This window comes from Haliotis cracherodii, unplaced genomic scaffold (assembly GCF_022045235.1).
Source record: "Haliotis cracherodii isolate W230 unplaced genomic scaffold, xgHalCrac1.p SCAF_13, whole genome shotgun sequence".
Taxonomy (NCBI): domain Eukaryota; kingdom Metazoa; phylum Mollusca; class Gastropoda; order Lepetellida; family Haliotidae; genus Haliotis; species Haliotis cracherodii.
Window position 1 is genome coordinate 2,116,511 of NW_027266268.1, and position 14,816 is coordinate 2,131,326.

The 14,816-nt window shown below is 42.9% G+C and overlaps 1 protein-coding gene across 3 annotated transcripts in view; it reads right to left on the reverse strand.

The window, feature by feature from the left end:
• Window positions 1-10,110: 10,110 nt before the first annotated feature.
• LOC139459490 (uncharacterized) overlaps window positions 10,111-14,816 on the reverse strand; it is a 57,428-nt gene continuing 52,722 nt past the window's right edge. For 2 of the 3 annotated variants that reach the window (XM_071240943.1, XM_071240940.1), the window contains exons 11-14: window positions 14,128-14,323; window positions 13,630-13,764; window positions 12,769-12,939; window positions 10,111-10,458 (exon numbers count right to left, since the gene is read on the reverse strand). In XM_071240943.1, coding sequence (XP_071097044.1) covers window positions 10,184-10,458; window positions 12,769-12,939; window positions 13,630-13,764; window positions 14,128-14,323 — 777 coding nt within the window. In that variant the 3' untranslated portion in view covers window positions 10,111-10,183. The remainder of the gene's footprint in view (window positions 10,459-12,768; window positions 12,940-13,629; window positions 13,765-14,127; window positions 14,324-14,816) is intronic. The other variant, XM_071240942.1, reaches the window with a different exon arrangement.

Here is a 14,816-nt window from a genome sequence, read left to right on the forward strand (position 1 = left end):
GAAATGTCTGTGTTCCAACATATACTAGTGGAGAATGCATACGAAGACAACTTGCTACCCGATATATCCAAGGTAGACTATTTGGAAGGAAATCTGGGTAGAACACATCTAGAACCTTTGGAGGGCCTGCCAACATTTGTAGACGATATGTATGTATTTGGCTATCTAGAAGAAAACGATATAGTATCTCTACGAGGATCTGTGTCTTGCACAACTGGAGAAAATAGATCTGCAAAACGTATACTACAAGAAATACAAATAGCAACGCAGAAAGTATACGGATGTCGCGTGCATGCTACTATTGCAAATACAATTTCCTATATAGGAGGCTCCGGGATCAAAATACGAGACACAATACAACGAATACAAAAACAAACAGAATACAAAGTGAAGAAAAAATGGATGGAAAGATTTTCCAACGAAGAACCCAAAGGCATATTTGTATGCAAAATAGATGTCTCCGAGTTGTCCCTAGAGGAAACACAAAAAGGGTTGGATGCACTACACACGCAACTATATTCCTTCAGAGACGAGATATATTCCATAGACTATACTAGAGACTTTTCTGGTGTACTAGATAAGAAAAAACTAGTGGAATACCTACAAAGCGAGGGATACTTTCTACAAGGTATACAATACGATTGTGGAGAAAGAGAAGGAACAATTCTAGACAATACAGCGTCTGTAGGAGAACATGTATGTACTTGGGTATACAGTAGGAACAATAGAACATTTTCTGCGAAGATATACAACAAAGTTGTTTCCAATTTCGAAGCGGGGGACGTTTGGAATCCAATAGGAGCACATCTTTGCGAATATGTAGATTGTCCAAATAGACACCTACGAAAAACATTTTTGCATCCAGACGTACAGAAAAGAGGTTGTTCTCGAATAGAAGTATCTGTGTATGCACCAGACGAAGACATAGGACCTTGGGTTGTAGACGAAATTCTAGAGTTGGTATCCCCAAAAGAAGAACCACTATTTCTCGAACAACCACCAGAAAACCAATGGAGAAACTTGGCAAAGAAATTGGATAGATGTTGTATAGTCGCCTCTAGACCTCTTGGGAAGATATTTGTAGCATGGTATGCACACACAAAAACTAGGAGAATAGCAGGGATACATATACATCCGAAAAAAGAGACAGTAGAGGATACGAAGAAATGGGAAAGAGCAGTAGAATTTGCAATAGGAGACTTTGGGTTTCGCGCTTGTCCAATATTTCGTATAGACATCCTATCTTCCACAAATGAAGGTGTAGAGTTTGGACCACTTCGATGCTATACAAAAGCAAAGGATTCCAAAACTATTCTTGCGCCATCCAAACAACCAACAAAAATATCCAAGGCAGATACAAACCCTTCCATGCTTCTCCCAAGCACAGAACACATAGAATGGATATTCCGGAAAAACAAATTCCAGAGAATAGGAAAAGAAGTTTCCCAATTCCAAGCAATAGAAATGGAAACCAAAAGACAAATATCCACTCTTTCCAGATCCACTAGAGAACAAAGATTGCAAGACATAGAAGACTGGTTGGATAGCAATCTATGGAAAGAAAATATTGCAAAAATACACAAACAAAAAATACAAAAAGAAAAGGAGGAAAGGAAAAAGAGAGAACAAGAAATCGAAGAAATACAAAAAACATACAAGAATATAGAAGAATATAGAACTGCATCTACAGATACCAAAAATATTGTAGAACAAAATTTGGGAAGCTGGTGTAGAAAGGTGTCCGAATTTTCGGGAAAAACTATTTCTATACTTGGATGGAAAGGAGAACGTGTTGTAGCTAGATGTATCGAAAATATCGAAAATGTAGATGTATATTGTTTTCCCGTTATTTGGCAAACAAAAAGACTGCGAAAGATACTAGAATTGCTAGAAACAGCTGCACAACACACAAAACCGGATAGATATGGAAAGTCTTTGTATTGGATCCCAATGGTAGAAGGAGACGAATTGTCTTTGCACGTGGAAGAAACAAAATGTTCTACAACAACGAGAACAAAAAAATAGAATACAATCCACTAGTTGTAGAAAAAACACCAAACCAAGAACTACTAGCAGCAAATACAAAGATAGACAAATTCGAAGAAGAAGTGGAATATTCTTCCATACAATATATAGAAAAAGCGCCAGCATGGAAAGAATGTACAAAAGCATTGGATTTGGAAGGAGAATATACATGTAGAAAATTTGCAAAAAGTATATTTCGAGGATTTGAAAGGACTATTCTGTTTCTACAAACAACAGATGGATCGGAAATTCCAGTATATGGAACATTTTTGCAAGAAGAAATTGCAAAATTGGATCCCTTGGATACATATACAGCACACTGGAATGTACTCTATGTGTCGGCTCACTGGAGTGTACTCTACTTCAGGATCAGAGAAGAAGAAGAGAAAAGAGAACAATACATAGGAAGAAAGATAGATTGGTATCTATATCTGCAAAACACTAGTACGCAAACATACCACAAGGCAAAACAAGTCTAGAGTGTCCTATTCTATTTGTAGCAATATACAACTTTCCTCCATATTTTTTCCTACCCCAAACTTTCTCTTCTTCTCCTTCTCCAAGGTATCCATCTATTTCCCATCCCCCTTCTCCACAAGGATGCTTTCTGTTTTTCTCTATGTATTCTTTTGCAGTATATACATGTTTGGCATTTCCAAAATCATATTTCTTCCAATCTTCTACACAAAATCTTCTGGGCATACCATTTTCTTGGACATATTCCATCGTTGTTTCTATACTATACTATATATAGCAAATATCCAAATGGAAAATTTATAGCATTCGAAAAGCATCCTGTTTTGTGGGAGGGACCTGCGGTGGAACAATGGGAGCTTCCTTTTTTCTCCGTAGTTTCCATAGTACAACAATTGGAAGGAGAATATATCCCGCTATATTTGTGTATTTGGCAAACCATTGCGCTTTCTCTACATTCTTTTCCAAGGACTCTACTTCTTCTTCTATATCCTCCACATCCTTCCCCAAGGACTCTAATTCTTCTTTCTCCTTCGCAATATTGTTTCGTATATCCAACAAAACTCTATATATATCTCCCAATATATCTTCGCGAGACACATGCTCTATAGGGTTGTATGGTTCCACCTGTGTCGTGCTTTCTACAGGGTTCTCCGAGTTTTTCCATATTCTATACAACCTCCCAGCTCCAATACTATATTTTCTTTTCGCATCCGCCACAGAGATGCTCCCACGAAGGGCACAAATTTCTTCCAACTCTTCTTCAGATAGATTTTTCTTTCGCGGCATCGTATACATATTCTACGATATCTTGTCTCCAATAGGAATCCTATACATAGAAATTCCACGCACCAAGAATCCTGTACCTAGGAAAAGCAAGCAAATGCTTGTAGCAAAATATAGCAAAATATAGCAAAATGCTATAAATATTGTAGGGGTGCCGAAATCGGGGGTGCCAAACAAGAAAAAGACGCCTTCTTGAGCTAGAGCCAATTTAACTTAATCTCATGACTATCATTGAATTGCATGATCATTTTGGCATACAAAATGCCATCTGTAGTAGCAGTATAGGTAATAAATCCGGCTCCAGTGGAAGTGGTCCAGAACCCCCATTACCTATACTACTGGAGTGTCCTCTACGTGTCAGCTCACTGGAATGTACTCAACTTCAGGGTCACTGGAGTGTCCTCTATGTGTCAGCTCACTGGAGTGTCCTCTACGTGTCAGCTCACTGGAGTGTCCTCTACGTGTTTGCTCACTGGAGTGTACTCTACGTGTCAGCTCACTGGAGTGTACTCTACTTCAGGATCACTGGAGTGTACTCTACGTGTCGGCTCACTGGAGTGTACTCTACTTCGGGATCACTGGAGTGTACTCTATGTGTCGGCTCACTGGAGTGTACTCTACTTCGGGATCACTGGAGTGTACTCTATGTGTCGGCTCACTTGAGTGTACTCTATGTATTGGATCACTGTAATGTACTCTACGTGTCGGCTCACTGGAGTGTAATCTACTTCGGGATCACTGGAGTGTACTCTATGTGTCGGCTCACTGGAGTGTACTCTACGTGTCAGCTCACTGGAATGTCCTCTACGTGTCAGCTCACTGGAGTGTCCTCTACGTGTCAGCTCACTGGAGTGTAATCTACTTCGGGATCACTTGAGTGTACTCTATGTGTCAGCTCACTGGAGTGTAATCTACTTCAGTATCACTGGAGTGTACTCTACGTGTCAGCTCACTGGTGTGTACTCTACGTGTCGGCTCACTGGAGTGTACTCTACGTGTCAGCTCAGTGGAGTGTACTCTACGTGTCAGCTCACTGGAGTGTACTCTACTCCAGGATCACTGGAGTGTACTCTATGTGTCGGCTCATTGGAGTGTACTCTACTTCGGGATCACTGGAGTGTACTCTATGTGTCGGCTCACTGGAGTGTACTCTTATGTGTCGGCTCACTGGAGTGTACTCTTTGTGTCAGCTCACTGGAGTGTACTCTACGTGTCAGCTCACCGGAACGTCCTCTACGTGTCGGCTCACTGGAGTGTACTCTACTTCAGGATCACTGGAGTGTACTCTATCTGTCAGCTCACTGGAGTGTACTCTACATGTCAGCTCACTGGAGCGTCCTCTACGTGTCAGCTCACTGGAGCGTCCTCTACGTGTCAGCTCACTGGAGCGTACTCTACGTGTCGGCTCACTGGAGTGTACTCTACGTGTCGGCTCACTGGAGTGTACTCTACGTGTCAGCTCACTGGAGTGTACTCTACGTGTCGGCTCACTGGAGTGTACTCTACTTCAGGATCAGAGAAGAAGAAGAGAAAAGAGAACAATACATAGGAAGAAAGATAGATTGGTATCTATATCTGCAAAACACTAGTACGCAAACATACCACAAGGCAAAACAAGTCTAGAGTGTCCTATTCTATTTGTAGCAATATACAACTTTCCTCCATATTTTTTCCTACCCCAAACTTTCTCTTCTTCTCCTTCTCCAAGGTATCCATCTATTTCCCATCCCCCTTCTCCACAAGGATGCTTTCTGTTTTTCTCTATGTATTCTTTTGCAGTATATACATGTTTGGCATTTCCAAAATCATATTTCTTCCAATCTTCTACACAAAATCTTCTGGGCATACCATTTTCTTGGACATATTCCATCGTTGTTTCTATACTATACTATATATAGCAAATATCCAAATGGAAAATCTATAGCATTCGAAAAGCATCCTGTTTTGTGGGAGGGACCTGCGGTGGAACAATGGGAGCTTCCTTTTTTCTCCGTAGTTTCCATAGTACAACAATTGGAAGGAGAATATATCCCGCTATATTTGTGTATTTGGCAAACCATTGCGCTTTCTCTACATTCTTTTCCAAGGACTCTACTTCTTCTTCTATATCCTCCACATCCTTCCCCAAGGACTCCAATTCTTCTTTCTCCTTCGCAATATTGTTTCGTATATCCAACAAAACTCTATATATATCTCCCAATATATCTTCGCGAGACACATGCTCTATAGGGTTGTATGGTTCCACCTGTGTCGTGCTTTCTACAGGGTTCTCCGAGTTTTTCCATATTCTATACAACCTCCCAGCTCCAATACTATATTTTCTTTTCGCATCCGCCACAGAGATGCTCCCACGAAGGGCACAAATTTCTTCCAACTCTTCTTCAGATAGATTTTTCTTTCGCGGCATCGTATACATATTCTACGATATCTTGTCTCCAATAGGAATCCTATACATAGAAATTCCACGCACCAAGAATCCTGTACCTAGGAAAAGCAAGCAAATGCTTGTAGCAAAATATAGCAAAATATAGCAAAATGCTATAAATATTGTAGGGGTGCCGAAATCGGGGGTGCCAAACAAGAAAAAGACGCCTTCTTGAGCTAGAGCCAATTTAACTTAATCTCATGACTATCACTGAATTGCATGATCATTTTGGCATACAAAATGCCATCTGTAGTAGCAGTATAGGTAATAAATCCGGCTCCAGTGGAAGTGGTCCAGAACCCCCATTACCTATACTACTGGAGCGTCCTCTACGTGTCAGCTCACTGGAATGTACTCAACTTCAGGGTCACTGGAGTGTCCTCTATGTGTCAGCTCACTGGAGTGTCCTCTACGTGTCAGCTCACTGGAGTGTCCTCTACGTGTTTGCTCACTGGAGTGTACTCTACGTGTCAGCTCACTGGAGTGTACTCTACTTCAGGATCACTGGAGTGTACTCTACGTGTCGGCTCACTGGAGTGTACTCTACTTCGGGATCACTGGAGTGTACTCTATGTGTCGGCTCACTGGAGTGTACTCTACTTCGGGATCACTGGAGTGTACTCTATGTGTCGGCTCACTTGAGTGTACTCTATGTATCGGATCACTGTAATGTACTCTACGTGTCGGCTCACTGGAGTGTAATCTACTTCGGGATCACTGGAGTGTACTCTATGTGTCGGCTCACTGGAGTGTACTCTACGTGTCAGCTCACTGGAATGTCCACTACGTGTCAGCTCACTGGAGTGTCCTCTACGTGTCAGCTCACTGGAGTGTAATCTACTTCGGGATCACTTGAGTGTACTCTATGTGTCAGCTCACTGGAGTGTAATCTACTTCAGTATCACTGGAGTGTACTCTACGTGTCAGCTCACTGGTGTGTACTCTACGTGTCGGCTCACTGGAGTGTACTCTACGTGTCAGCGCAGTGGAGTGTACTCTACGTGTCAGCTCACTGGAGTGTACTCTACTCCAGGATCACTGGAGTGTACTCTATGTGTCTGCTCATTGGAGTGTACTCTACTTCGGGATCACTGGAGTGTACTCTATGTGTCGGCTCACTGGAGTGTACTCTTATGTGTCGGCTCACTGGAGTGTACTCTTTGTGTCAGCTCACTGGAGTGTACTCTACGTGTCAGCTCACTGGAACGTCCTCTACGTGTCAGCTCACTGGAGTGTACTCTACTTCAGGATCACTGGAGTGTACTCTATCTGTCAGCTCACTGGAGTGTACTCTACATGTCAGCTCACTGGAGCGTCCTCTACGTGTCAGCTCACTGGAGCGTCCTCTACGTGTCAGCTCACTGGAGTGTACTCTACGTGTCGGCTCACTGGAGTGTACTCTACGTGTCGCTCACTGGAGTGTACTCTACTTCAGAATCATTGGAGTGTACTCTACGTGTTTGCTCACTGGAGAGTACTCAAATTGGACATGATTTGTGACACACATGACTGTCTTGGAGCAGTGCTGGACAACTGCAGCTAGTCTGTGTTCTCTGCTGCAAATATATTTTCAGAATTCATAGACTGGCAGTAGAAAACAGGTGAGCCCTATTTGAAAGCCATTATACCGAACAATGTCATGTAGTGTGTGAACATATGCTTGTTCCATGGAGCTCCAGTTGCCGGCAGGTCCAGTAGATCCTATCACTGTGGCTTAGCCCAGATCGAGATGACATCATACAGAATCTTGTACAATCATATGAATCATTCAGATTCAAGTTCTTAAAAGGTAATGTGCAATATTAGATATGATATACGATCAGAAATTGTGACTTACAACCCGACTTGTGACGGAGACGACTTGTGTCTGAAAGACAGGTTTCTTGTTCAATAATGAAACGTTCCTTAACAAACCTTGCTGTCGTCGACCTTGTGTCATGCATTTTAGGCTGGTCCCGTTTCATCCCTCTATATACACTCTTCTAATGCAACCTCAACTTTGTCCAGACTGCTTAATGGATTACCAATGTACTCTTCAATATTGTATTTGAGTATGATAGCGACAGAACACATGGTTCTTTCATCATGTTAATATGATCTACAAGAACAGTTTGAACCCAGAGGGTCTGGGCATATTTGTCAGCCTTTATGTTTGCTGCTATATGCCACAGAATTACAGTGTGTGTACAGCAGGATTACAGTGTGTGTACGGCAGGATTACAGTGTGTGTACAGCAGGATTATAGTGTGTACAGCAGGTTTACAGTGTGCATACAGCAGGATTACAGTGTGTGTACAGCAAGTTTACAGTGTGTGTACGGCAGGTTTACAGTGTGTGTACAGCAGGTTTACAGTGTGTGTGCAGCAGGTTTACAGTGTGTGTACAGCAGATTTACAGTGTGTGTACAGCAGGTTTACAGTGTGTGCAGCAAGTTTACAGTGTGTGTACAGCAGGTTTACAGTGTGTGTACAGCAGGTTTACAGTGTGTGCGCAGCAAGTTTACAGTGTGTGTACAGCAGGTTTACAGTGTGTGTACAGCAGGTTTACAGTGTGTGTGCAGCAAGTTTACAGTGTGTGTACGGCAGGTTTACAGTGTGTACAGCAGGTTTACAGTGTGTGTACAGCAAGTTTACAGTGTGTGTACAGCAGGTTTACAGTGTGTGTACAGCAGGTTTACAGTGTGTGTACGGCATGATTACAGTGTGTACAGCAGGTTTACAGTGTGTGCAGCAGGTTTACAGTGTGTGTACAGCAGGTTTACAGTGTGTGCACAGCAGGTTTACAGTGTGTGTACAGCAGGTTTACAGTGTGTGCACAGCAGGTTTACAGTGTGTGTACGGCAGGTTTACAGTGTGTGTACAGCAGGTTTACAGTCTGTACAGCAGGTTTACAGTGTGTGTACGGCAGGTTTACAGTGTGTGCAGCAGGTTTACAGTGTGTACAGCAGGTTTACAGTGTGTGTACGGCAGGTTTACAGTGTGTGTACAGCAGGTTTACAGTGTGTACAGCAGGTTTACAGTGTGTGTACGGCAGGTTTACAGTGTTTGTACAGTAGGGCTTGGACGGGTCCAAATTCACTATTCGGGTACCCACCAGGCTATTACCCGACCCTCCCCGGATACCCAATATATGTTTCAAGACTTCGGTGTTAAATGTCTGATTGGGATCAGTTTGACCGTAGCCCTGGTAAAATGTATTTAGATACACGCATAAAACGATCTGGTCATGCATACACTGAAGTTGACTGAAGTTTCATCTTTATTCTAACCTTTTAAGGTCAGTTAGTGAGTAAGTGAGTTGGGTTTAACGCCGCTTTTAACAGTATTACAGTTATATCCTGGCGTGTCAGCTTAATGTGGGAGGAAAGCCCGAAGTGATGCAGGTCTCAGACGTTTACCACTTTGGTGAAACCCATGAGCTCGGGTATGGGGCTAACAAACCTAGAAACATAATCGGGGCGAATCGGGATTCGAACCCACAATCATAGGTTTCTGGCGCATCCGAAGAGACGCAACTCTGCACAGTGAATCGCAGCACCTAAGACGACTGGGCCACCCGTGCCCCCTTTAAGGTCAGAACGAAGGGGCGAACATTAGTGATTTGTAGTGTAACCATAGAGTTTTAGATATTTTTTTTTGTCATTAATAAATCATGTGACAAACCACAGGTCCGGGTGGTCCGATTGGAAATAGTTTGACTATAGCCCTGGCAACATGTATTCAGATACACATATAAAACGATATGGTCATGCATTCACTGAAGTTGAACAAATGAAAGTCAGAAGGAATGTGTGCATAGTCAGAAAGAAATGCGAACGTAAGTGACTTGTAATGTAACCATGGAGTTTGAGATAATGGTTGCCACTATACCACGTGATATCCGGGTCCGGATAGTCCTGTGGGTACCCGGGACCTACTCTGTACCCACCCAACCCGAGTATCCGAGTGACCCGTCCCAGCCCTAGTGTACTGCAGCTTTTATGTTTATACTTCCATGAACACAAACACTGTTGAAGTTCATTATTAATTATCCTCAAACATAATCCTATGTTGTATATCTCCATTCTATTGTGATAATCGAGAATATCCGCGTTGATTGTTTTCATGTAAAATACCAGTGTGGATGCACAAGAAGACCAGTACATACATAATAGATAATCCTCTTCTGCAAATGTGAGTGAGAAGTGGAGACATGGATAGGGGCCACTGGCTGACCACTCATTGTGTATCACTTTGCGAACAAAACAAATGTGCTTCAAAACAAAATGAATACAGAATGCAGCGTCTATTTTCCAGGTGTATCGTTTATACCTGTGTCCCGTCCCTGTCTCCTAGACTGCACACACTACACATCTAATCAAAGATGGTGTTACTCATCAGCATAAAAACAAACAGAACAAAGTTAATTAAGCATTTAATAAGTCAAGAAAATGTCGAACAATATATGATTTGTACATGAATGAAATGTTAAAAGCTACTTATCTACAATAAACACTATTTGAAATCGCCCTTTGAAGTGTTCATCTCCAGCCTGGTATGGATACCACAGGATGTAGTTGGTGTTCCAGATGTTGTTGTAGAAGTTGAAGGCTGTGCCGGTGATGTCCTGCTGGGTGATCGGTGTGAGGGGCACTGGGAAGGGGGATGGAGGATGATGCTTCGTACCCACATACACCAGGGGGACATCGGAGGACAACAGCCCCAGGCCACTCACTGCATTGACTGTGTAATACACACCTCTGTCAGTGGCTGGAGGAAACAACAGGCTCAAACATTACTGATAGCTTTGACATCTGACTACAAGTGACAGCAGGTCAGTTATATGGTTCACAACTTACAGGGTCAGTTATATAGATTACAACTTACATGGTCAGTTATATAGATTACAACTTACATGGTCAGTTATATAGATTACAACTTACAGGGTCAGTTATATAGATTACAACTTACAGGGTCAGTTATATAGATTACAACTTACATAGTCAGTTGGTCAGTTATATGGTTTATGATTTACATGGTCAGTTATGTGGTTTATGACTTACATAGTCATTTGGTCCGTTATATGAATTACAACTTACATGGTCAGTTATAAGGTTTATGACTTACATAGTCATTTGGTCAGTTATATGGATTACACCTTACATGGTCAGTTATGTGGTTTATGACTTACACAGTCAGTTGGTCAGTTATGTGGTTTATGACTTACATAGACAGTTGGTCAGTTATATGGTTTATGACTTACATAGTCAGTTGGTCAGTTATGTGATTTATGACTTACATAGTCAGTTGGTCAGTTGTATGGATAACAACTTACATGGTCAGTTATGAGATTATGACTTACATAGTCAGTTGGTCAGTTATATGGTTTGGTTATATGTTTACTTAATCATATCAGGAAATTATACAGTTGCAAGACTTGTGTTGATTATATTGAGTGAGTGAGTGAGTTTTGTTTTATGCCGCTTTTAGCAATATTCCAGCAATATCACGACGGGGGACACCAGAAATGGGCTTCACACATTGTACCCATGTCGGGAATCGATGTTGATTATATTGGTTAATACTGGCAGTAGAAGTTGGAGAGGTAGAGAGAGACAGAGACAGAGAGTGAGAGTGAGAGTGACAGTGAGTGGGAGTGAGAGTGAGAGAGAGTGAGAGTGAGAGTGAGAGTGAGAGTGAGTGAGAGTGAGAGTGAGAGTGAGTGAGAGTGAGAGTGAGAGTGAGTGAGAGTGAGAGTGAGTGAGAGTGAGTGAGAGTGAGAGTGAGTGAGAGAGAGTGAGAGTGAGACAGAGTGAGAGTGAGAGTGAGTGAGAGTGAGTGAGAGTGAGAGTGAGACTGAGAGTGAGAGTGAGAATGAGAGTGAGTGAGAGAGAGTGAGAGTGAGACTGAGAGAGAGTGAGAGTGAGACTGAGAGTGAGTGAGAGTGAGAGTGAGAGTGAGACTGAGAGTGAGAGTGAGAGTGAGACTGAGAGTGAGTGAGACTGAGACTGAGAGAGAGTGAGAGTGAGACTGAGAGTGAGAGTGAGAGTGAGTGAGAGTGAGTGAGAGTGAGAGTGAGAAAGTGAGTGAGCGTGAGACTGAGAGTGAGAGTGAGAGTGTGAGTGAGACTGAGAGTGAGAGTGAGAGTGAGAGTGTGAGTGAGACTGAGAGTGAGACTGAGACTGAGAGTGAGAGTGAGACTGAGAGTGAGTGAGAGTGAGAGTGAGAGTGAGACTGAGAGTGAGAGTGAGACTGAGAGTGAGAGTGAGACTGAGAGTGTGAGTGAGACTGAGAGTGAGAGTGAGAGTGAGAGTGAGACTGAGAGTGAGAGTGAGAGTGAGTCTGAGTGTGAGACTGAGACTGAGAGTGAGACTGAGACTGAGACTGAGAGTGAGACTGAGAGTGAGAATGAGAGTGAGAGTGTGAGTGAGACTGAGAGTGAGAGTGAGACTGAGAGTGAGAGTGAGACTGAGAGTGAGAGTGAGAGTGAGACTGAGAGTGAGTGAGAGTGAGACTGAGACTGAGAGAGAGTGAGAGTGACAGTGAGACTGAGAGTGAGACTGAGAGTGAGAGTGAGAGTGAGAGTGAGACTGAGACTGAGACTGAGAGTGAGAGTGAGAGTGAGACTGAGACTGAGAGTGTGAGTGAGAGTGAGAGTGAGAGTGAGAGTGAGACTGAGAGTGAGTGAGAGTGAGACTGAGACTGAGAGAGAGTGAGAGTGAGAGTGAGACTGAGACTGAGACTGAGAGTGAGAGTGAGAGTGAGACTGAGACTGAGACTGAGAGTGAGACTGAGAGTGAGAGTGAGAGTGAGACTGAGACTGAGAGTGAGAGTGAGAGTGAGAGTCATTGACAGAGGTAACTGGCAATAGTAATACTATCAACAAGACTGCCAAGTCCCATTTCGGTGAGCAGTTTGGCTGGGGTCGTACATGGCCTCATGGAGATGGACAGCCAGGCCATGACTTTCAGTCAGGTGAGCTAAAGACATCAGTTTACAAAGCAATGGATTTTAGAAGACATTAGAAAATGTAGTTTTACTAGATTAATGGCGCATATGAAGGTCACAAGGCTTTCTCACCATGCACATACTGACTGCCATTGAGGACAACACTGTCTGCAGCCACCAGCCTGCCAATCTTGGATATGTACCACTCCATGCGGGGCTGGGGAGTGGGGCTGAAACTGTAGGACAGTGACTCCGCCAGACGGGTGGGGTCCTTTTCAAACCACTGGACAGTCACATCAATTCCTGAAACATCCCTCGGGCCTTTTAATACATCCATGAACCTAATTAGAAGTATGCAGACACGAAGAAATACATTGTATTTCATGTTAACATGCTAACACTAGAAAATACATTTCCCAGTAGCACTAAGCTACACATATATCTGTAACATTAAGCTACACACCTCCCTGTAACACAAAACTACACACCTCACTGTAACACAAAGCTACACACCCACTGTAACACAAAGCTACACACCCACTGTAACACAAAGCTACACACCCACTGTAGAACTAAGCTACACACCCACTGTTATATATGCTACACACCCACTGCAACACAAAGCTCCACACCCACTGTAGAACAAAGCTACACACCCACTGTAGAACAAAACCACACACCCACTGTAACACAAAGCTACACACCCACTGTAACACAAAGTTACACACCCAGTTTAACACAAAGCTACACACCCACTGTAACACAAAACTACACACCTCACTGTAACACAAAGCTACACACCCACTGTAACACAAAGCTACACACCCACTGTAACACAAAGCTACACACCCACTGTAGAACTAAGCTACACACCCACTGTTATATATGCTACACACCCACTGCAACACAAAGCTACACACCCACTGCAACACAAAGCTACACACCTCACTGTAACACAAAGCTACACACCCACTGTAGCACAAAGCTACACACCTCCTTGTAAGTGTTGTTCATCAGCTCCGTGGGTGACATGATGCAGCCAGATCTCCCGTGGGGCTCCATACTTCTGATACATTGCTTGGTCTGCTGTCCTCAGTTTCATGAGCAAGTCACAGCTTTGATCATCTGCTAATTTGGTGAAGCAAAAAAACCAATTCATAGTCTGTAAGCAGGAATATGGTCTCCATACACTTTGAGGACATCTTTGACAATACAATTTTGATACACTGAATATTGACAGTCTTATATGTAGAAAGCTAGGTGAGGCACTTCCTACTGGAAGCATAGATGTCATTAGGCCTAGTTGGCTGCCACAGTGACAATCATAAGGCCTTTCCAATATTTTTCCAATTTGTGGTCAATAAATATGCAGATGTGTTCTATATAAGCAAATTATTCTTATGTGAAACAGATGAAAATAACTGTATGCAAAATACACCAACTCTTTGTTTAGAATAAACTACAGTTCCAATGTGCGATGAAGACACTCACACATTCTTTCATACAGACTCTCCATGAAGAAGCTCCACTGTCTGGAGTCTGGGCTGGCGTTCTTGGTGGAGTTGGGTTTATCATAGCCAGCCCCACCTCTGTAGTTGTACATGGAGGCCATATAATCAAAGTCTGTCTCGTTGTAGGTGACATACTGCATCTCACCCATAGGGTTCTCAGCAGACGCCCACCTCACCTGTCAGTTAAATCACAAGTAATTACCATGGAAACTTTCCCTTTTCCATAAGAAACATGTCAATAAGGAAACACTATCTGTAAGCATGCCTGTGAAGAAGCAGGAGTGTATGGCCTAAAGAAATGGCTAAAGCAAATTACTGTCCTGCTATAGTATGACTTACACCGCAACCCACTCCACATTCTTGTGTTTGGCTAAAGCAAATTACTGTCCTGCTATAGTATGACTTACACCGCGACACACTCCACATGCTTGTGTTTGGCTAAAGCAAATTACTGTCCTGCTATAGTATGACTTACACCGCGACCCACTCCACATTCTTGTGTTTGGCTAAAGCCAATTACTGTCCTGCTATAGTATGACTTACACCGCGACACACTCTACATTCTTGTGTTTGGCTAAAGCAAATTACTGTCCTGCTATAGTATGACTTACACCGCGACCCACTCCACACATTCTTGTGTTTGGCTAAAGCAAATTACTGTCCTGCTAT